Below are 22,703 nucleotides of genomic sequence, written 5' to 3'. Positions count from 1 at the left end.
TATCGACGGAAACGTAATGCCGTCTGCTTAATTGTTTTAGATGAAAAAATAAGAAGGGGCTTTACCCTTTCTGGCAATAGAACGCCAAATAGATACCAATTGCGAGGCAACAAGTCTGCATTAACCAGACATACTTGTGGTAGAACATGCTGACAAAACATGCTCTGATAACACCATTTAACACGATTTTTGTCCCTGTGTAGTAAGTGTTATTTTTTATTGCTTATGCCTAAAAAGTATAGAAAATGGCTATTTTTCGCCACAAACTTTGCTTTTGTGACCAGGAGTTTATGTGAAGGAATAACACAAATGCACACGTTTTGTCATTGAAAATAGATAAATTACAAAATATCACTGTCCTGGTCGCAAAAACAAAGTGTGTGGGGAACAATAGCCATTTTCTGTACTTTTGAGGCTTAAAGCAATTCGGAAATAACACTCACTACCCAGGAACAAAACACATTTTTTTGTTACACAGCGTAATGTATGCATTGTCTTTGAAACCGATTGGCCTACACTAGAGACAGCCTTCTGTGTGGCCCTGTCCCACCGGAATGAGACCAGAGAACGCCAAAAAGGCGAACACTACAATGTAAATGCAAGTATCGGGTTGAGCAGTTAAAACTATGCGAACATCTTCTTAACATCAATGTTTATTGCCAAAAATAATCCTACTCTATATTTTTTCATCTTTTTCATACTGCCAAAAAAGGTCCCGTAGATGATTTCTTTTGGTGGTTTACAACGCCCACGGCTCGTCAAGGCGCGCGTTGGGTGACCCGCACGTCACGTGCCCCCCCCCCCCCGATCCCTCGTCAGCCACTCGCCTGGAGCTGGGCGGCAGCGTGACGGACACGAGGTCGTCGGACGGGATGGTGTTGCCGCAGGTGCTGCTCGCCGCAATGGCACCCGGTCGCTCCACGGTGACCACCACCTCCTCCCACTCCTCGGGCAGCTGCTCCACGCAGCGGTCGAGAGAGAGGAAGGCAGAGGTCGCAAACGGGTTTTGATTCCTTACCCCCTGTACCCGTACCCGGCCGCACCAGGGTCGCAAACGGGTACCCGTACCCGGCCGGGTACGGGTACCCGTTCCCTACCCGTTCCCTACCCGAAATGAGTGACAAACGGTTACTCAGCCTACCCGTACCCGTACCCGGCCACACCAGGGTCGCAAACGGGTACCCATACCCGTTCCTGGCCGGGTACGGGTAGCCGGGTATCGGGTAGGGTACGGGTATCGGGTACCCTGTTGCGACCTCTGGAGGAAGGTGCTCCCCCGTTCGTGAGCGAAAGCACGGCTTTTTTTGCTTGTTTATTTATGCGACAATCCCAATACTTGGAATTACGCGAGGAGATGGACACGTCTACCGAGAAATGTGCCATTCGTGTACATCGTGGTGGTGGTGTTGTTGCTGTTCACACGGCATTGACTGCTGCTTCCTCGGACTTGTTGGAAAAAACTTAGCGTTAAACTCTCTAACGCATTTCAAAGCTGTCGCTTTTCCCTCCTGCCACAGGAAAGAAGAATGACTAGGAGACAGAAAGAGTGCTGCTGGATCATGTGATTGATGGTCTGGCTCTGGGGCCCGCAGTCACCAATGAGTGTCCGCGTGTGGAAACGCGTGGGGAGTCATAGCGTAGCGATGGGCGCGTTGCGTTACAAACCCGGCAGAGATCCAAGCTCAATTACCGCTCACGGCCTACGCCAGTGACGATTGTCTGAAACGGTCCTGGGCCTCCCCTGGGTCAACTCAGCCTCAAAATGAGTACCTGGTGCGAAGGATACCTGGTGCGAAGGAACTTGGTCCTTCCTATGCCTCTATGTAAGGAACGAAACAGGTGGACTTCTCCATATATCTGTCTGTCGCCTGACGAAGCTGGTTGTAATTACTGGCGAAACGTCGTACTCAGATTGTAAATGTTGTGGCTTGGCTATCCAACACGCCGATGTGCTGTACTAGTGACAAATTGGCACGTTCTGTTTACGTGACAACCCTTATTAGTTGACTGTGTCGGGTGGTGGCGGGTTTAACGACACAACATTTATATATTTACGCGATCGAACCCAAAAAAAAACAACCTGCGTTATGAACTTGCCCTTGTGTCTTTGTGGGAATGCGCACCTGCGGCTCGTAGCGCAGCACCAGGTCGTACTCCATGGAGAAGGGCACGGAGACGCTGAAGTCGAGGCGGCCGCCCTCGGGCACACGGCACATCCCCCGTCCGGTCCAGCTCGCCGCGGCGCGCTCGCGCGGAGGCTCCCGCACCACCGCCGTCACGCCCTGCGTGCAGCGCGGGCAACGAGCTCACGGTCATCGTCGTCCACGTAGCATGACTCTAATTTAATGACACCATGTGCACGTGCGTACGTGGTTATCGAGCAAAGCTGGACTTGCATTGCAGAGGTCGCCGGTTCGATTCGGTCTGTTGAAACGACGCGGTAAGTTTCGTCTAAATCCCTCTTCCTCCGTCCACCGGTCGATATAAACAGGGCGCGCCGCGGTGAGTCGATCGGCAAGGCCCGTGCAGTGGGAGACAAGGCCGCTACTGCCACTGCTGCCGAGACGTCTGGCCAGTGCGGAAGAGTAGACCAAAATACCCTCTTGGAGGAGGCTCTCCAAGATGCTCCCTCCTCTAGTGGAGGTCCTTACAGCTCCGTGACATGTTCCCGGGGTGTACCGCGTGTTGATCGGTGAGACACCGATCTTGCCGGACTACTCGCGGGTACAGCCCGACAAAGAGAACCGTCTGGCGCGATCGCAACCAAAAAAAAGGCAGCAGCGGCAATGCTTCTCTGTTACGTTCGTCATTTCGGAATTTAATTCGGGAGGTGAACGACGCTTACGGGCGAGCGCGTGGCCTCCTCCGCCTCGTACGTGTGGTAATCGAGCGCCGCCACAAAATACCCGGGCTCCACCTGCCCGCACGTGCGTCCAGTCATGTGACTTCGGCAGCGGCACTGCCCGGTGCTCATCGAACACCTGCGGGGGGCACAGGGGGTCACAGGTCACCGGGGTCAGGTCCTGCCGAGAGAATCCATTTGTGGCGACACTGGCAGCTCCTTTCTTTTATCCCAGGGTAAAAGTCCGTGTTTTGTGATTGTAATTTTTTTGTGTCGCCTTCTTCCGTCAATGCATGTTCATGCCGAGGTTGGTGAGCCGTCTTGCTTCAGGAGTAGCCTGGTTCATGTCTGAGGTACGTAAGACACTTTGAGATGACGTGGAATTTAAGTGCATTGTGAATGAAAATCCTTATCCTTGATGTCCTTACATGGAGTGTGCAAACACAGAGACTAGTATTTGTTTGTAGCTGGTCGCTTGGCATGTTGTGTCTTTGCTCATCAATTGTCGCCTATATCAGCAGCCGGTAGAGTGTGCAAAACATCAGGACTGGGGAGGCAAAGGCATGTGGTGCATCGTACCTAAGACTTGAATATGTGCTGGCTAACAGCACTTGCCTCAACAGCCCGTGTAGGCTACACAGAGGATCCTGGTCTTTGTGTGCGTGTGTGCATATGTATGGATTGCAATGGACCACCGCTCACTTGTTGTCGATGGCTCCTCCGTCATCGCACTCGCACACCCTGCACCCACTCAGGTTGTGGCCCAGGCCCCAGTGTCCCGGCTGAACGTTGTAACAGAGAGAAGAGAAGGGCAGCAAAAGCGTGGGATGAAAAAAACAATAACAAAAATCACAACAATTCCACAGAGAGCTGTTGCCAAAATCTTCCTTCACTTTACAACCGGTGGTCGATTCTCCGCTGAATAACGCCGTGTCGGGTAATGATGCTCGTTGACCATACTTCACCGTGGTTTGTCTGTGTGGGTTGATGAACGGGGAGGCCCAACATCGCATGCCACTGATTGTCAGCCGTGGCCAGGAGTCCTACTCAAGTCTTTGGTTTAACACGTCGGAGGCTTTCACGACCAATATCATCCGTAATATAGGTTTTTTTGGGGGGTTAGATCGCGTAAATATAAATGTGTCGTGAAACCCGCCACCACCCGACGCAGCCAATTGGTAAGGTTTGTCACGAAAACAGAACGTGCCAAATCGTTACTGGTCCAGTACACCGGTGCGTCTTTGGGTTCATAACACTGCGTCACTGATACAGCAATCTCAATATGGCACTTAATTTTTGTACATGTCATATTCTATTCTTGCATATGGCAATGATTGACATTTAGGAACCAATGCCAATGTCGGGGGCTGCTAGCCACGAGAGGGTTTTGGTAGAGAGTTCATGTGGTGTTGCTCTATTTTGGTCTCGAATGAGGTGTTAATAATTTTGTTATCAGCTTAATATATGTATAGCAATTCAGTAAAGCGAACATCTGAATCAGAATCTTTATTTATCCACGTAAAAAATCGCCCTTGCAAATATATATCTTTAAAAATAGGCTTCAGTCTCCATCAGAGATTTTATGAAGGAAAAAAATTGCCAGCCATTGTCCCATTCTATTTCAGATGCTATTGAATCTGAGAGCGTATATTAAAAACAACCCTACACTGCAGCTACATGAGCAATGGAGACATTGAGAGTGGGTCTTATTGCAGGTCAGCAAATAACCTTTACCTTCACACAATACTTTCTCTCTTCGTCCTGGGCTGGAGCAGTTACACCAGCCCACACTCACACGAACGTGTAAATCAAAATCAGACAAATTATCTTGAGACATCGCAATTATTTGATATCATCACATGGAGGCTGACTTATTTATTGCATAAAAAACCTTTTTTTCACAGCACTGATTCTTTGTATTCAATTAATTAAACACCCTGTGCTTGATACATGTTGTATAAGATTAACATGATAATTCACATCACTTTGTCAATTCAATGCTGGATGAAGGCCTCTCCATTACGGTGGCGAGATGTTCACTACCTCGCCTGGAATACATGAGGTCGCGGGTTCGATCCCGACCCTGACGCCTCGATATTTGGAGTTTTAATTTACTCCCTGTGGCCGCGTGGATTTTTCTCTGGGTGCTCCGATTTTTCCCTCCACGTTTAGAATCTACATCACGCGTTTAGAGTATTTGGCTGGGGTTGGCCCCAATACCGATTAATATTTAATGCTGTGCTAAAACACCAAGTTGCAGCAATGCTGAGCAATTACTCAAACATTTTTTAAGCCGATCATTTTATAAATACTTTATATCTCGATTACATATACAGCTCTTATGTCAATTCATTGCTGTACTGACAAAACGGCTAACCGTACTTCACTGCCGCTGTTTCAGTGCAGCTTTCTAAATGCTAGGGACGTAGAAGTGAAGGCACACAAGTACAGTACAGTAGAACAACGGACGTTGCTGCAATGCCCTCTCGTAACGGCAAAATATCACGGCCCCACAGCCACCGATGACAGCTTGCGGCGCATTAATTTTGTTTCAATGGCACGTTCCACCCGAGTAATCACTCGCGATGGAACATCTCGTGTTTTGTCGAGGCTCTTTCAAATTGCCGCACGCAAGAGCCGTAGTGGTCACCGGGCACCATGCTTTAGCTTCAAAGTATGATCTGTGTTTTGATTTCGTGTGCTGATCTTAAAGGTGCATTGAAAAATGTTGACACTCCGACTGATGCTCCTGCTGCTGTTGTGGAGTGACTCATGCAGCCAGCTGTGGTTGCAGAGTTTGGTAGTACGTGTTGTTTACGTCGTTTATTGTGAAAATTCGGTCACAGTTCCTATGATCACTGTTTCATTGCTTTTATGGCTTTATTTTGGTGATTTTTAAAAAGTTTTTCGGTTTGGCCATGTTTGTTTGTTGTAGCACAGAGTTAGACTGATGGCCTTAATCTAAGTTGTCTTGTGGTTGTTGTTGTTAGTTGTTTGACTTACATCCCACTGGGATTTTTGCACACAGTATTGGTGTACGGTGATTTTTCTGCAATATTTTGCTGTCTTTTCTTGGATTTTCTGTTTGCACATAGTCACTTTAAAATGTTTTCTTGTTCATGTTTTTGTTTTTTTTGTTTGTTGCGGTTGCACCCGATTCAAGAGCCGAATGGCTCACAGGGCTATACCTAATAAATGAAAAATGAAACTTGAGCTTCCGAGATCCGACAAGACCGGCCCACCAGCGATGGAGACGAACCACGAACCCGTTCGTTCCCCCATTGCCGCTCGAGAGGGATGTGAGCCGACGCGTGACTTCACTCCGTTGACATGCGCGTAAAAATAGCAGGGCCGGTGGCCGGCACAAATCGGCGGCGGCTAAAAACGAGCCGTCTGGCAGTTGCAGGCCCTCCCATCGCACGGGACTCGCAAGAGGGGGCCTCACGGTGGGTAGCAGTCGCCCACTTTCAGCCAACGTACGAGCGAGTAGCTTGGGGCTCGAAGTTCCTATTTAAGGGCTGCACGCTGGATTGTTGGTACGTGTGGCTGTGCAAATTGCCACGCAGTAAAACGCAGCGTCGTGGCGATTAGGTGTGATGTTAATTAAGACCGAATCCCTTCGAGGGCATGACGCGTATTATGTGCAGCTCTGCCGTTTTGGCGTACCTGCTTAAACTTTAATGGGAAAATGAGCTCACTCTGGGAGAAATAGATATACATTTTAAAATATGAATATAGCATGGTGTATAGAATACAGTGGGTATGATGACATTGAGAATGTTTTTCATAGATTTACAGTCATCATTATAGATAAATAATGAAACGAGTTTAGCCTTATTTCCGTTCAACTATTAGATTAGTTTGTTTTTGTAATTTCCCCCCAATTGTATTGCGATCGCGCTAACGGCGTCGCGTCACGAGAGAGAGAACGCATGTTCGGGTACAAGCGTGCGAAAAAAGCTAAAAAAAAGATCAAACCACGTAACTAATTCAAAAAATCATTTCAAACGCTCTCTCATCTACACTAGAGGGCGACACTTTCCCACACGCCCTGCCAATACAGATGCGGCATGGCCAGGGTCGGCAACCTGCTGCTCCAGAGCCGCATGTGGCTCTGTTAAGGACTGCAGTGAGGCTCATGAAATTTGAACAAAAATTGTCTCTTCTTGTTATTTTCGTTGCCGACCGCTGACCATGGAAGTTCGGTTTGCCATGGAAGTCCAGTTCACCATGGAAGTTCGGTTTGCCATGGAAGTCCAGTTCACCATGGAAGTCAAGTTCACCATGGAAGTCCAGTTCAACATGGAAGTCCAGTTCACCATGGAAGTTCGGTTTGCCATGGAAGTCCAGTTCACCATGGAAGTCAAGTTCACCATGGAAGTCCAGTTCAACATGGAAGTCAAGTTCACCATGGAAGTTCGGTTTGCCATGGAAGTCCAGTTCACCATGGAAGTCAAGTTCACCATGGAATTTCGGTTTGCCATGGAGTTCCAGTTCACCATGGAAGTCCAGTTCACCATGGAAGTCAAGTTCACCATGGAAGTCAAGTTCACCATGGAAGTCCAGTTCACCATGGAAGTCAAGTTCACCATGGAAGTCAAGTTCACCATGGAAGTCCAGTTCACCATGGAAGTCCAGTTCACCATGGGTAGGGGTCGGCAACCAGCGGGCTCATTGAGGGACCGCTTCGTGGTGTTATTTATTCGTACTCACACGCATTGAGGCTCTTGAAATATTGAGTTTTTTTAACTGAATAAAAAAAATGGATCTTCTTGTTATTTCGTTTGCTGACCCCTGGGCATGGCAGTCACGCTACATTTTGCCAAATTTAAGTGCGAAATCAACTTTTAAAGAGTTTATTTTTTTGTTCGGTCATTGGTGACGAGGGGAAGATCATGAAGGCACTGGACGTGTGAAGCAGGCCTGGACGCGAGTACGGCTTCTCAGCGGTGCCGGCTCTGACCTCCGAGCGATCCGGCAAACCTCAGGCCGAAACTTTTTAGAAATGCTTCCATTATGGTTTATCGTCTAAAATCTGAAGCTTCAATTCATTTTGATGATTTGGCCGAATTGTCAGCTTCCTCGAGGCTCTCTGGAGGAGTGAGACGAGTTTCTCGATTCAAGCGCTCGCAGAGACTGCTTCTCGGGCAGTTTTTTTCATTCGCAGCAAGCACGGCATTTTTTTTTTAGCAATTTCGCAGTTTTTCCGACCGACGTATAAATTGAGGCCACGGTCCGCGCTAATTCAGACTTTTCTGAGATTGACTCCGGTTCACTCGGGGCGCCTAAGCACGAAGCCGGCACAGCTGAGAACATGGGTTCAAATAGGGGCGGCTGCAAGTGATTAAACTGGGTCCTCGAATACACCGCTGTGATCGTGTCAGCACAAGTCAGCGATGACCGTACATTAAATATGGTTTTTCACTTAACTTGAAAACTCAAAAAACTGCAGTTTTTGTTGTCAAGTGACAAATATGCCTCTCCTACAGCAGAGCACAGCAGAGCACAGCACCCTGCCCTCGTGTGTGGATAAGAGGTTGTTTAAAGGAAATTGAGAAGTAGTTATGTGATATCTCCATCTGCAGATTGTTCTCGAACGCGGGGTGATGCAAAGCTCTGCCAGAATTCCAAGTGGATTCTCTGTTCTACGACACGACACTTTAAGATGTTTTCTTGTTCATGTTTGTGTTGTTTGTTTGTTGCGGTTGCACCCGATTCAAGAGCCGAATGGATCACAGGGCTTGTACCTAATAAATGAAACTTGAACTTGAAAACTTGACACCGACATCACAATTTGGAAGAAAAAAAATTGGGATGAGAGGCCAAAAGAAGCGTGTATTTTTCTACGATAAAAGAACCAGCTGAAGACACTCCGACGTGTTTCCGTGTCGTACGGTGCGACGTCCCACGTTTCGGCCCATCCGAGATATACATACAGCACAACAGCAGCAAGCCGAAGACTTGCTACACCAACATTTCAACCGCTTTGAGGGAGGGGGGGGGGGGGCCCTCTTTTCTGCTGTCCCCACGCGTCCTCACCAGACACTGGTCGCAGCGCCGCCCGGTCACCAGGCGCTTGCAGAAGCAGTCCCCCGTGGCGGAGTCGCACGCCGCGCGTCCCGGCAGCGTCCCCAGGGGGTTGCACTGGCAGGCTGTGCAGTTACACGCGGGCACGCAGAGACAAAGATCACCCTCGTAGATTTGAAGCTTTCGTGACTGCAAGGATTCATATTCTTAGGATTTTTCGGTAAAGTCACGTAGGTTAAACGTTTTACCTACGTGACTTTACCGAAAAAACCTAACAATATCACCCTCGTAGCCTTCACAGACCCTTTTGGGGTGAGTGCCGTTAGTGGAGCAGCAGCGCCGGGGCTGAACGATTTGGGGGAAATATCTAATTACGATTGTTATGACAGATATTGCGATTGCGATTTGATTTGCGATTAATTTTTTTTAAGTCAAGCTTCAGTTCAATATTCAGATTTTAAACATGTGATGGAGCATTACCACATGATACCATCAAAATATTAACTGCTCTATATATTCTAATGTAAGGATGAGAACTTAAAAGATATGAATTGCTTCCAACATGTCTCTATTAAAATGTTTTATTGCAATAGAACAATCAAACATAGAACAATTGTTAAGTTAAATTAAAAAAATAAAAATGAAAACAATTCCAACAAGAAAGTAATAGGATTTTCAAATCGCAAAAAATTGCAGCCTTTGCGATTTGCTAATCGCATTGATTAAAATTGCGATTTCGATTTAAAATCGATTAATCGTCCAGCCCTAAGCAGCACCTATGAAGGCTGATACGGCACACGAGGGGGCGGGTGGATGGGTGAGTGGCCAGCACCACCCACGGTCCACCATCGTTTCCCCAGCGGCGATGTTTACACACACCACACCAGGTACCCATTTGAGGCTGAGTCGACCTCGGGAAGGCCCAGGATTAGTTTCGATAATCGTCACTGGCGTCGGCCCTGTGCAAGAATCGAACTTACGCGCTCACGCGCTCACGTAGTCAGCCATGGACTGGGATTCCATGCAGCCCACAGAATGACGCAAACACAATCTATCGATAAAGTGATATTGAATTCATCTTATCATTAATACTGCATAGTCGCTTACTCTTATCGTGCCCGATTTGCCGAGACACACAAAAACGTGCTGCCATTTGTCATGTGCAGCCTGTGACCAAATCAAGCGGAATGCGCTCGGTCCCGTCAGATCTCAGGAGCCAAGCAGGCTGGAGCCTGGATAGCAGAGGTGGGACAAAGTCATTGTTATGCAAGTCCAAGTCGAGTCGCAAGTCATCAAATTCATGACTCGAGTCTGACTCGAGTCCAAGTCACATGACTCGAGTCCACATCTCATAGGTGGGACAAAGTCATTGTTATGCAAGTCCAAGTCGAGTCGCAAGTCATCAAATTCATGACTCGAGTCTGACTCGAGTCCAAGTCACATGACTCGAGTCCACATCTCATAGGTGGGACAAAGTCATTGTTATGCAAGTCCAAGTCGAGTCGCAAGTCATCAAATTCATGACTCGAGTCTGACTCGAGTCCAAGTCACATGACTCGAGTCCACATCTCATAGGTGGGACAAAGTCATTGTTATGCAAGTCCAAGTCGAGTCGCAAGTCATCAAATTCATGACTCGAGTCTGACTCGAGTCCAAGTCACATGACTCGAGTCCACATCTCATAGGTGGGACAAAGTCATTGTTATGCAAGTCCAAGTCGAGTCGCAAGTCATCAAATTCATGACTCGAGTCTGACTCGAGTCCAAGTCACATGACTCGAGTCCACATCTCATAGGTGGGACAAAGTCATTGTTATGCAAGTCCAAGGCGAGTCGCAAGTCATCAAATTCATGACTCGAGTCTGACTCGAGTCCAAGTCACATGACTCGAGTCCACATCTCATAGGTGGGACAAAGTCATTGTTATGCAAGTCCAAGTCGAGTCGCAAGTCATCAAATTCATGACTCGAGTCCAAGTCACATGACTCGAGTCCACATCTCATAGGTGGGACAAAGTCATTGTTATGCAAGTCCAAGTCGAGTCACAAGTCATCAAATTCATGACTCGAGTCTGACTCGAGTCCAAGTCACATGACTCGAGTCCACATCTCATAGGTGGGACAAAGTCATTGTTATGCAAGTCCAAGTCGAGTCGCAAGTCATCAAATTCATGACTCGAGTCTGACTCGAGTCCAAGTCACATGACTCGAGTCCACATCAGTGGATAGTGTTTGAATGGGCGAGCACCACGCAGCCTTGCCATAGGGCTTGCGTGGCTATGTAGCGGGCAGCAGAGGACAGCGCAGACAAATCAATCGTTGTGCTGCGCTTCTATGCTGCCGCGTCTATGCTGCTGACCTTCACCGACTCACACTGGCAGCGTGCGGAAGGCTGCCACTAGAGATGAGCATCACCCTTCTGTGACGTTTCCACAGGGAGACACACTTGGACTTGACAGAATTGTATTCATATTAAAACAAATTTTATTACAATAGCAACTTATAGATCTTCTTGGTTCTTTCGGTAAAGTCACGTAGAAGGGAAGTAATAAAATAATAAAAATAAAACATAATAAAACAATAATAAAACAATTGTTTTATTATGTTTTATTTTTATTATTTTATTACTTCCCTTCTACGTGACTTTACCGAAAGAACCAAGAAGATGAATCCCTGCAGTCACGAAAGCTTTAAATCGAAATTCAACTTATAGATTTTGCGTTGTCAGTCCAATGCTGCATGGATTTCCTCCCCCAAGTCACTTAGGGCATCTTCTTGGTTCTTTCGGTAAAGTCACGTAGAAGGGAAATAATAAAGTAATAAAAATATTATGTGTCTGAATGGCACTGTCTTAACGACAGACCTATTCTTCACTTGAGGACGGCTGCTTGCGTTGTGGCCGAAACGTCGTGAGAATTATTTTATTATGTTTTATTTTTATTATTTAATTATTTCCCTTCTACGTGACTTTACCGACAGAACCAAAAAATATGAATTCCTGCAGTCACGAAAGTTTTAAGTCAAAATTTAAGTTCAGATATCACACGCCCCTGATGGAAGCTGTGGCCGAGAATCGAACTCAGGTCGTCGGGTTCGCGGCACAGCGCCCTCCACCCCACGCACTGAACAGCTTCATTAATTCCAAACGTCAATGCGCTGGACTTCAAAAGAAACTTAACATTTGGTGGGTGAAAATCTCCTGAGTGTCAAATTGTTGAAGAGTTTAACCTGCACGGCCCATCACTTTGAGGTTTTCATTTCGTCATGTGTTTTTAATTAGCATTTTTGATGAGGGAGTGGGGGTGCACAGAGGGAAATCATTAGCGGATTTTGTGAGTTTATAAATAATGCATTTCCTGATGGATCATCACGACAAATGTGCGGCTGTGTGCGCGCGGGAATGCATGGGGGACCTGTGTTTACGTACCACATGGGTCTCGCTCCACAAACCTTCTGACCTCTACACGGACACCATCGTATGCTTTTGCAATGTTTGCGCCTTATTGCAATATTGCATTTGATGTAATTCTGCACAACTCCAATCCCAGATGTGGCAGCCTCTGATTCCGCTTCAGCGGCCAAATTCCCAGCGCGGTGACGCAAACGACACAACCGATCACCGTCTTCGGCTCGTAACGGGCTGCAGCCACCCGCGGCCACCGCCAAAGCTGACCCTCTTCAACATTGCCCCCCTTTAATAACGCGTCGTCCGTACGCCGGCCAAACCCGATTGATATTTGCCCCGCGAGCTCAAGGAGCCCGTGGGGCCCTTGCGACCCGAAGTTTCTGGAAACGTAAATAAAGGCAGGCCAAAGCTTCTCTTTCTCAATAACCGCAAGCAGACAGACGCTGCCCGCTGACCTTCTCTACCGAGCTCGTAACTGGCGCTCGGCGCAGACGAAGGAGACCGTGCGTCGCGAGAAAGCCGGCTTTACGAAGGTGTTGTCCTGTTTTTTTGGGGCTGAAAAAGCCAATAATTGAAATGCCCTCGACGTGTTTTTTTTTTGCGAGCACACATTGTGCAGTCCGCGCTGCAATAAGGTAGCGACTTGGCTGTTGTCTTCAGACAGGGGTTCAACGCAGTGCACCGGGAAATTCACTCCACATTTGACAGTTTCTCAAGTGAATAGGAATAGAGTTGTGGAGTTTGGTTGGCAGGGCCTCGTTTGTTGCCCGACTAAGTGTGAGTGTTCGGGCACTCGCCTTGGGTGTGGAAACCCACACTCCTACGACGCACACCCACGCCTCGATTTCAGGGCAGGGCCATTCTATCTATTTACCAGTTTCCTTTGTGTTGCTGCGTCGGCAGAGGTGCACAAAGCATGACCAACAAAAATAACTCGACATGTTCATCAGGCGCACTGCCTCTCAGTGACTAGGATACAATTGTGAGGGGACGTTTAAGGCAATGACCCCTTCTCCGTAGCACATCAACAGAGAGGTCCAGAGACATTGAGTGGATAAGATTAATTGCCATAAACGTCGCCGGTTGCATCTTTTTTCATTGTACGTGAAGTTTATTTTGATCTGTTCCACGGACCGGTACCGTTAGGCCAGTTGCCCGGCTATTTTGCACACGGGAGTTCCGTTGTAATGCATGAGCTCAGCAGCAACAAATAAGAAACACAGTCAATATTGCAGAGAAGGTGTCTCTCTACTCCATCTCCTTAAGGCCACAGTCTCGCAGCGGCTTTTGTTGACTGCCCATCGAACAAAGACGGCCACTGAGTCGCACGCTTTCAGATGCGCTTCTGGAGCCGTCTGGAACGTTCTTCCTCCTTCCGATATTAGGAAGCCACTGGAGCGATGCACTTTTATATCTCGATTAAAAACTCGTTTCTTTAGAGCTGCTCTTTGCGTTAAGTTTGACGTCCTTCACCCGCACATCATATCACAGTTGGCTACGTTTGGTGCGAAAGAAATTCAACATACATACGTCATTGGCCACATAATGCATTGAGTTTTTGTGTTATTTAATATAATAAATTATCATGTTTATTTATTATTAAATGAAGGAATAATTATCCCGTCATTTAAAACCACGGGGCATATTTGAAGTGATCGATTGTAAAAAAAGAAATATATATATATATGCATCAAAATATACTGCAAACATATCGGCATCATTATCTAAACGTGTCCACGATAGAATGGTCGTCTGGGGAACTTTTCCGGGTCCGCTCCACTGGTATCTGTGACCGAGGAGTCGTTTCAAAAAATGTATCGTGAGTAGGCCAGTCAATCAATCCAAGCTCCGTAATGCACGGCCACATTCATCAAAGTCTGAGAAAATAAAAAAAATTTTGTCCGGTCTTGAAATGACCCGATTGTCATTACTGAGCGGACTTCAGTCGGCAAAGACTGCTCCAGTTCACTGGGTGGGCTCCAGATGAACAACTCCGTTCTGCTGTCCCAAGCCGAGTGGATCTCACACCCAGCAGCAGCAGGTCCATGGAAGTTGAGCGTAGGTTTCGTGATGATACATTGGGGTGGATGGCATCGCTCAAGTAGGTTGGTTGTCTTTGCTATCAGAGCGAATACTGCGACCTTAAACATGATTCTTTTTTGCACTGGTGACCAATGCAGCTCCTTAATGAGCTTTGAAGAGCTCGCGAGAGGGGAGGCCACATGAATGACTCTGGCTAGGAGGATATTCTGGACACGTTGGAGACATTTTCTAACGGGGGCCAAAATTACAAAATATGTATGATTTCTGACCAAATAACCAAGCTAATTCGGCCTATCAGCCCCAGGACTGCTAATCCACGTGACCATTTGCAGGAGACAGCACTGTGAACTTTTCATATCGGTTGCTGCCAGGTCTGCCCTTACAAGAGAGAATCGCTTCTCTCACTGGAATTTAATCCGATGCCCGCGCACCGTGATTATCAACTTCACCAAATTGTAATAATCATGCAGCACTTTCATCCGGCCATCAAAGGGTAAAAACGCATCTTTAAAGGAGCCGGGCCGGAGGGAAAGAATAGGTTTTTTTAGAAGTTGCTGCGCTGACATGAGGCATGCAGAGACGATTTAAAATAGAGCAAATTAAATTCCTGCCGCATTTAGCCAGGAGCTGTCTCTCTCTCTCTGCGAGCAGTTGCTGACACATGAAGCCGGACGTTCATTTCCAGCCACTCCCCATACAGTGTGTGTCTCATCCCTTGCCCCTTCCCTGATCGTTTTTATTCCAGGGAAACTGTTTGTTATTGTTTTTAATGTACAGAAATGTACTTTGGAGCCCGCTGTCCCCAGGAGAGGCGTGCGAGCGGCAATGGCTTTGAGAATCTTTTGGATCAGAGCTAACCCCCGTCTTGGCTCGGTCGCGAGCTGTGAACAGGAAGGAATTCATCTTCTTGGTTTTTTCCGGTAAAGTCACGTAGAAGGGAAGTAATAAAATAATAAAAATAAAACATAATAAAATTAAACAATTCTCACGACGTTTCGGCCACAACGCAAGCAGCCGTCCTCAGGTGAAGAATGAGACACTTCAAGCTAGGAACTTACATATAAGCTGGGTTGGGGGTGGTAGAAGAGCGCCTTAACAAAAAGAATGTGCATATCAAGATGAGTTTAGCATATACATGGGAAATGCGCAGGGGGCGGGGGGGCTTCAAAGTCATACCATGCCCACGCACTATGCAGGATCAAGAGCACCAAGGGGGGGTGCAGGGATTAGCATTAACAAAGGAAAGGAATGCCAATGATATGTAGCTGCAGTAACTAAACAACACCGTAGAAAACTAAGGTATAAACTACATACAAAGACTAAAATATAAACTGCATAGCACCATCAGTATACTTACTATACTCTACAATAAGCTGAGTTACTAACAGCAAGTAATACATTACAATACTACGTCGTAAAAGTTATATAATATGCTTCCATCTAAACTTTATTCTCTTACATCAACCGAGCATATACCGTACTATATACTGCCATAGATAAACCCAACATTAAATTATATACTGTATTGCAATAAACCACATTTCAACATAACACTATGTATTATTCTACCTACCCTAATGTGTATCAACATGGTTTATTACGTCCTTCCAATGATTGCTAAGCCAGAATCCATCTTCTCGATTAAAATTGTCTCTGTGTTTGTATATGTGGATCGCCTCATGAACGAATCTCTCATGATAGCCAGGTGGCTTGCAGAGAACCTCTGTCTTGGAGAAGTCAATGTCATGTGAGCCCACTGAGTTGTAACAGTGATCTGCCACGGCTGAGGTGTTTGTCCTACCGTGTTTCAGGTCAGCTTTATGTTCACGGATGCGGTCCGAGACATGTCGTTTGGTTTGTCCAATGTAACTGCTACCACAGAGGCAACTTAGTTTGTAGACACCAGGGTGCTGTATGTCTGGAACCACATCTTTTACAGACGGTACCAGATCACGGATTTTATGTACTGTGTTGAATCGGACCTGGATCTTGTGTTTAATCAGGATTTTGGAGATCTTTTTTGTGACCCCAGCAATGTAAGGTAAGGTGATGGTCTTGAAAGGCTCCTCAACAGGATCCTTCTTGATGGTTGGAGAGATGGCTTTGCGGATTGTGTAGTCGGAGTAACCATTAGCCTTAAGAGCTTGGCGTATGTGTTTGAGTTCACTGGAAATGTGTTCATGGTCGGATATGCATTGGGCTCTATGATATAGAGTCTTGATGAGGGAATTCTTCTGGGATGGATGGTGGTGGGAATCCGGTTTTAGATAAGCATCCGTGTGGGTGGCTTTCCTGTAGACAGAGTGGCTCATTGAACCATCAGGTCTCCTTTTGATTAGGACATCCAAAAAGGGTAGCTTGGAATTGTGAATGCGTCCAATTTCACCAACAAAAAAAAACCCGGCCGGCCAGCCGGCGAGTGGCATCAAACCGAACCTCGGGGAAAAAATTCCCCAGCGCTGTTCATTTACCGCGGCAGCGCCGCGTTTCACCGAGGATTACCACCAGTCGGTCGAGCAACTCCAGTGGCCGGCTTGGTAAGTCGTCGCGAAAAAAAAGAAAAACCCCAAGCTATTAGGCGCACTTAAGCGAACTATAATCTATACCTTGTGCTCACTTTCTCCCCCACACCTTCCTGAAAGCTGCAACCAAAGTCCGCACTCCCACCCCCCCACCCTCCCTGCCCCAGATACATCCTGTATGATTTATTTTTTAATCCCTGAGGATGAGGCCGTGGAATGGTTGGGGGGGGCTGGGGCTGGCTCTGGTTCACCGCCGGTACGCAGCGTTGTATATCAAGAGGTCGGTGCTCAACCGTATTTTCATCATGAGGTCAAATGTGCCCGGTGTCGTGTCCGCGTAGTTTCCTGCAATTATATCAAATGTGCCCAACGTTTTTTTTTATATATAATAATAAGTGCACGAAACACGCTGTGGCATACGAATCAGAAGCAGGCACGCGAGTGAGGATAATAGAACAGAAGCTAAAAAAAAGGTGTGCAAAGAAACACGGAGAGAAGCGTGCTTCGGATTAGACGGAGCGGCAGTAAGGAGGGTGCATGAATCGGATAACTAATACAAATTCACGGCCATCGCATTGCCCCTTGAAATGAAGTGGCCAGAAAAGATGATGGACTTTGGACGAGACTGGCGAAAGAACGGCAGCCAAAGGAGAGAAGACGCTCCGACGAGGAGGCCCACCGCAGAGGTGGAGCGTGAATGGCAACTCGTGCGCACACGTGCAAGTAGGAACTGCTGCATCGCAGGACCGTGACGGATAGCAGTGGATAGACCGTGGCAGATGACAATAACAGCGATAACGATCTACAGTTGTTCGCTGTTAAAACACAATTTTGCACGCGGGTTTAGACAGAGCGCAGAGTTTGTGCATCGCTCGAAAAAGCTCCGGGACACAACGGAGAGACTGCGCAGACGCCAGCGTGTGACAGCACACAGAGCGGCAACGCGTAACGTTTACAATTTCGATTTAATATACGCTCCAAGCGTGGTGGTGTTTCATTCAGACGCTGTCTCCCCGACAGACCTGGTCTTCACCTGATGACGGCTGCTTGCGTTGTGGCCGAAACGTCTTGAGAATTATTTTATCATGTTTTATTTTTATTATTTTATTACTTCCCTTCTACGTGACTTTACCGAAAGAACCAAGAAGGAAAAAACGTTTACAATGTCCATGGTGCAGCAGCAGCAGCAGCAGCTAGCGCCGCCGCTGACTTCCATCCTGGGTACTGCGGGGGGTGTCGCTTCGTTATCACGAATAAGTGACCTCCGATGGAATTGGGAGTAAGCCAGAGGCTAAGCCAAGCGTGCTTCGAGGCATCGGCGATCATTTAATATTGAGCTGCAACTGAAGCCTGGCCGCCGGGCCTCGCGAGTGGGCCGGGGGCGAACTTGGGGCCACTCGCCGTGCCGCGGTGGCTGTGACGAACGCCGCCAAACACAGACGACCCGCAGAGGCTTTTGTGGGCAAAACATCGTTATGGTTGTAGGTTTTTACCCTTTCAACTGGTACAAAACTGACACCTTTATACAAGGCATCATGTTTGCAATAACCACAACACAAGCAGTCAAAATGCAAACAAAAAGAAACAACTCTGAACATGGTAATGATATGCACCGTCCTTGAAGTTGATTGGTCCACACCCGAGACAGCTTTCCTTAGAGCCTAGTCTCCATCTGGTCTAACACCAATGACACATCTGGTCTAACACCAATGGAGACTAGGCTCTAAGGAAAGCTGTCTCGGGTGTGGACCAATCAACTTCAAGGACAGTGCATATCATTATCAGAGTTGTTTCTTTTTGTTTGCATTTTGACTGCTTGTGTTGTTTTTATTGCAAACATGATGCCTTGTATAAAGGTGTCAGTTTTGTACCAGTTTAAAGGGTAAAAACCTACTACTATATTTTGCCACTGGTAAAGGAGGTCTCATCGTTATGGTTATTAATGTGATTACAATACATCAGCATTCTTCATGCACGAGGCGAACCCTTCGTCAAGCCGCTGCTGGAGCAAGCCCTCCCCAACGCCGCATCGTTCGTGTGGGTCAGTTGACCGTACTTCACCACGCTGGCGAGTGCGGATGGCGAATGTGTGCACTGCCTGCCCTCTGTCGCCCACCATGTAGCCCCACGATGGATTGACTCACCGCTGACTCACCACTGACTCACCACTGACTCACCACTGACTCACCACTAACTCACCGCTGACTCATCGCTGACTCACCGCTGACTCACCGCTGACTCACCACTGACTCACTCACCGCTGACTCACCGCTGACTCACCGCTGACTCACCACTGACTCACCACTAACTCACCGCTGACTCACCACTGACTCATCACTGACTCACCACTGACTCACCACTAACTCACCGCTGACTCACCGCTGACTCACCACTGACTCACCCCTGACTCACCACTGACTCACCACTAACTCACCGCTGACTCACCACTGACTCACCACTGACTCACCACTGACTCATCACTGACTCACCACTGACTCACCACTGACTCACCACTGACTCAGCTGGTAGACTCCAAGGAAAACCAATAGACTTAATCTGCCCTCTCCCCAACTATGATTCCTCTGGACAGAGGGAAGGTGGAGGGTTTGACCCAATTGCCTTAATTTTAACAGCAATGAGGATGTATGCATTATTATAAACACGTAGTTTCACTGCTAACATACGTTCCATTCTAATGGACGATAAACAGCATCTGTAGTGCATTAAAATGTAATGCACCATAGACGTGTCAAGTCGAAACAGCACCGTGTTGAGAAGCTGGAGTCGAGAGGGCGGGCAGAAAGAGCACCGTGTAACCCAAGGCGACAATTCGAACCTGTCGTATCCAATCCCCTCAGCTACAGCCCCCCAAAACAGTCAATCTAAGCTGCCTAATGGGATATTCCTTCGTCTGCAGCTCATCCACACAAGGGACCACCGCTTTATTCCTACACGTAGTCATAAAAGCACTCTTTAGTTGACTAAAAACAAGCTATATATAGGGCCATAGAGCTTGGGCAATTTTTTGATGCTAGCGCACTGCATGACTGCTGCCTTCCTGCTTGCCTGTGGTTCCTCGTGCCTCCGAGTCGTTCTCTCTCCTCGACAGTGAGCCGATCCCGTCCGTGTTGCAAGTTGAAATGATTATTAATAGTCTCGACTCTGGCCTATGACCTCCACTCCCGTGTCCCTCTCTCGCAACTCCGGCCCTATCAATCACGGCATCGTACGTACGTGCGCTGATAAATCGTTCGGTCGGGCGCCACGGTGGTGAGATTCTGACTACCTCGCCTGGTATGCGGGAGGTTGTGGGTTCGATCCCGACCCCGATGCCTGCATATCTAGAGTTTGCGTGTCTCTCTCTCCGTGGTCGCATGGATTTTTCTCCGGGTCCTCCGGTTTTTCCCCACCACATTTAGAATCAACATCACGCGCTTAGAATTTGGTTTATAGCAAACAAAAGTATTTGGTTGCTATAAATGTCCACGCGATAAGCCACTTCGTTGAGTTATCATTTGTAGCCAGGTATCTTCTGAAAAAAAGAACTATATAGCTCAGTGAGCCTTACCTGATAAAATAAAAAAATATATCTTTTTCATAATTTTAAATGCCGGTTAAATGACGGAATGGCCCACGCGCAGAGCCCCCCACGTGGATCGCAGGGAGTAGGGTGGGGGTCACGTGGGGAGGCGTCAAACTCACGGCGGCAGCCGAGCGGGTCGTCGCCGTTGAGGCCGAAGAATCCCGCCTTGCAGCGGTCGCAGCGCGGGCCCTCCGCGTTGGGCTTGCAGCGGCAGTGGCCGGCGCGCAGGCCCAGCGCCGCGTCCGTGTGGCCGTCGCAGAGCCCCCCGTTCAACGTCCCGTCGGGCTCGCAGTCGCACGCTGTAGGGAGATGCGACGGTCCGGCACAGAGAGGTGTGGAGAAGACTGCATGAGGTGTTTATACCGGATGGATTTTTTTTTATATATATATGACGTTTTTCAAGTGCGGTCTCCCGGGTTAGGCTGCGTGTTCAGCATTTATTCCTCCCGAGCCTTCGCTTATTGCCGCGCGCCGCTGCGTGACATCTGCAGGACTCGAAGGAGTTGCAGACGCCCCCGCAGTCGCGCGCGCGTGGCAAAAGCTTGGCAGAATAAAATTGCTCGTCGCGTGGCACAACTCTAAAGACGGTACGTGGATTAGGGGCCGGCTGCGTAGTCTTGCGTGCTGTACTGTTAGCTTGAGCTTGGAGCCACCAGATTATCGTGGCAGTGAAAGGCTTTGTGTGCCCAATGTTAGGCAAAATACAGTAATTTTGTACGATGAAAAACAACTTGCATTCACACAGCAGCTAAATGCACGTATGGCAGATGGTGGTGATTCACTTTTTCGAAACGAAAAGCCATGGTGTTTCTCCAATGAAGAAAGCTATCGGAATTGGATATTTGTTTACGTGGCATCTGGAATGGACCCTGCCTCACAAGACGGTTCAATGTTACTCGCAGAGGCAGTTAAGAATGTATGTACGTTCGTTCGTTGAACTTCTTTCGCACCATACGCAGCCAACCATGCTAATCGGAGGTGTGGGGAGAAGGACGGCAAAATAAACACAAAAAGTTCAGCAATGAGCAAAAACCAGTGGCTGACCACATTCAACAACATTCTTATTCATCATTAAGACGAGCACCACGCAGCGGATTTGCCCGTGCGCGGCTGCAACCGGCGTGCGAACCCAGGATCTCAGCAGCGCCGGCTCTGCGCTCCGACAGCGTTAGCCGTGCGGACCCGCGCCATTCGATGGGAGGGAGGGAGGGAGGGAGAGACGGTGTCACTTACGCAAGCAGGCGTCGGCGTCGCCGGCATCTCGGCGCGGGTCGCGGTAGAAGAAGGTGTTGCAGAGTTCGCAGTTGCGCCCCATGGTGTTGTGGCGGCAGTCCTCGCACACCCCACCACTCACGTTGCCCGACGCCTTGTACACGGCCACGTCGAAGTGGCACTTGTCCGAGTGGCTGTTGCAGTTGCACTCTGACCGGCGGAGAAGCCACGGAACACGCACGCACGCACGGTGGGACGCACGGCGGTGGGACACGCGGCGGTGGGACACGCGGCGGTGGGACGCGTGGCGGTGGGACGCGGGGTAGTGGGACGCGTGGTGGTGGGACGCGCGGTGGTGGGACGCGCGGTGGTGGGACGCGCGGTGGTGGGACGCGCGGTGGTGGGACGCGCGGTGGTGGGACGCGTGGTGGTGGGACGCGTGGTGGTGGGACGCGTGGTGGTGGGACGCGTGGTGGTGGGACGCGCGGCCGGGAGTGCGCGCTGCACACGGCGTCTCAAGGAGCTGAACGCTGACGACTCGGAGGCCACTTAATGGCTCGAGGTGGTTTGACTGAATGTTTGTGTTGTGGACCTCGTCTGGCTGCTTTCTTGCCACGTGTAATTGTTTTTTTTGTATTTGTATGTATGTGCGTTAATTAACTGGTCGATAACCCGTTGGTCTGCAAAGGAAAATAAGAGACTGTCGCGATTTTCATTCTATTTTCACAATCCACCTCTGCTCGGAGCACTAAACATAATAAAATTCCAAGATAATATGTATTGTGAGAATTTTTTGTACATATTACCTAGCATTTAAAATATATTCTGGAAATAAAAAACATTATGTAACAATAAAAATCTTGCAAATTCATGGGCTCTACCAAACACACTTACTTCATGGTTTAAATCTCGAAAATATGTGTTGGTATATTAGCTTAACTCTAACATATTTGATATTCAATAATAATAATAAAGCCCGTTATTTATTCAGGAATGTCTCTCTGAGGTCTCATGACTATTTTAGTGGGATCATTAATTGAAATGTTTGGCCAATACCCTTCATTAGCTTT

At 48.1% G+C, this 22,703-nt stretch overlaps 1 protein-coding gene across 1 annotated transcript in view; it reads right to left on the bottom strand.

Annotated features, from left to right (window-relative positions):
- LOC144934900 (laminin subunit beta-2-like) overlaps positions 1 to 22,703 on the bottom strand; it is an 80,113-nt gene that overhangs the window by 23,015 nt on the left and 34,395 nt on the right. The window contains exons 9-15 of the mRNA XM_078861169.1: positions 21,655 to 21,843; positions 20,541 to 20,720; positions 8,882 to 8,994; positions 3,545 to 3,624; positions 2,846 to 2,981; positions 2,124 to 2,282; positions 828 to 955 (exon numbers count right to left, since the gene is read on the bottom strand). Of these exons, the coding sequence (XP_078717295.1) occupies positions 828 to 955; positions 2,124 to 2,282; positions 2,846 to 2,981; positions 3,545 to 3,624; positions 8,882 to 8,994; positions 20,541 to 20,720; positions 21,655 to 21,843 (985 nt within the window). The remainder of the gene's footprint in view (positions 1 to 827; positions 956 to 2,123; positions 2,283 to 2,845; positions 2,982 to 3,544; positions 3,625 to 8,881; positions 8,995 to 20,540; positions 20,721 to 21,654; positions 21,844 to 22,703) is intronic.

Source organism: Lampetra fluviatilis, chromosome 11 (assembly GCF_964198595.1).
Source record: "Lampetra fluviatilis chromosome 11, kcLamFluv1.1, whole genome shotgun sequence".
In the NCBI taxonomy this organism is placed as follows: Eukaryota; Metazoa; Chordata; class Hyperoartia; order Petromyzontiformes; family Petromyzontidae; genus Lampetra; species Lampetra fluviatilis.
The sequence above is the reverse complement of the archived record's forward strand: the minus strand, read 5'-3'. Positions and strand labels throughout refer to the sequence as shown.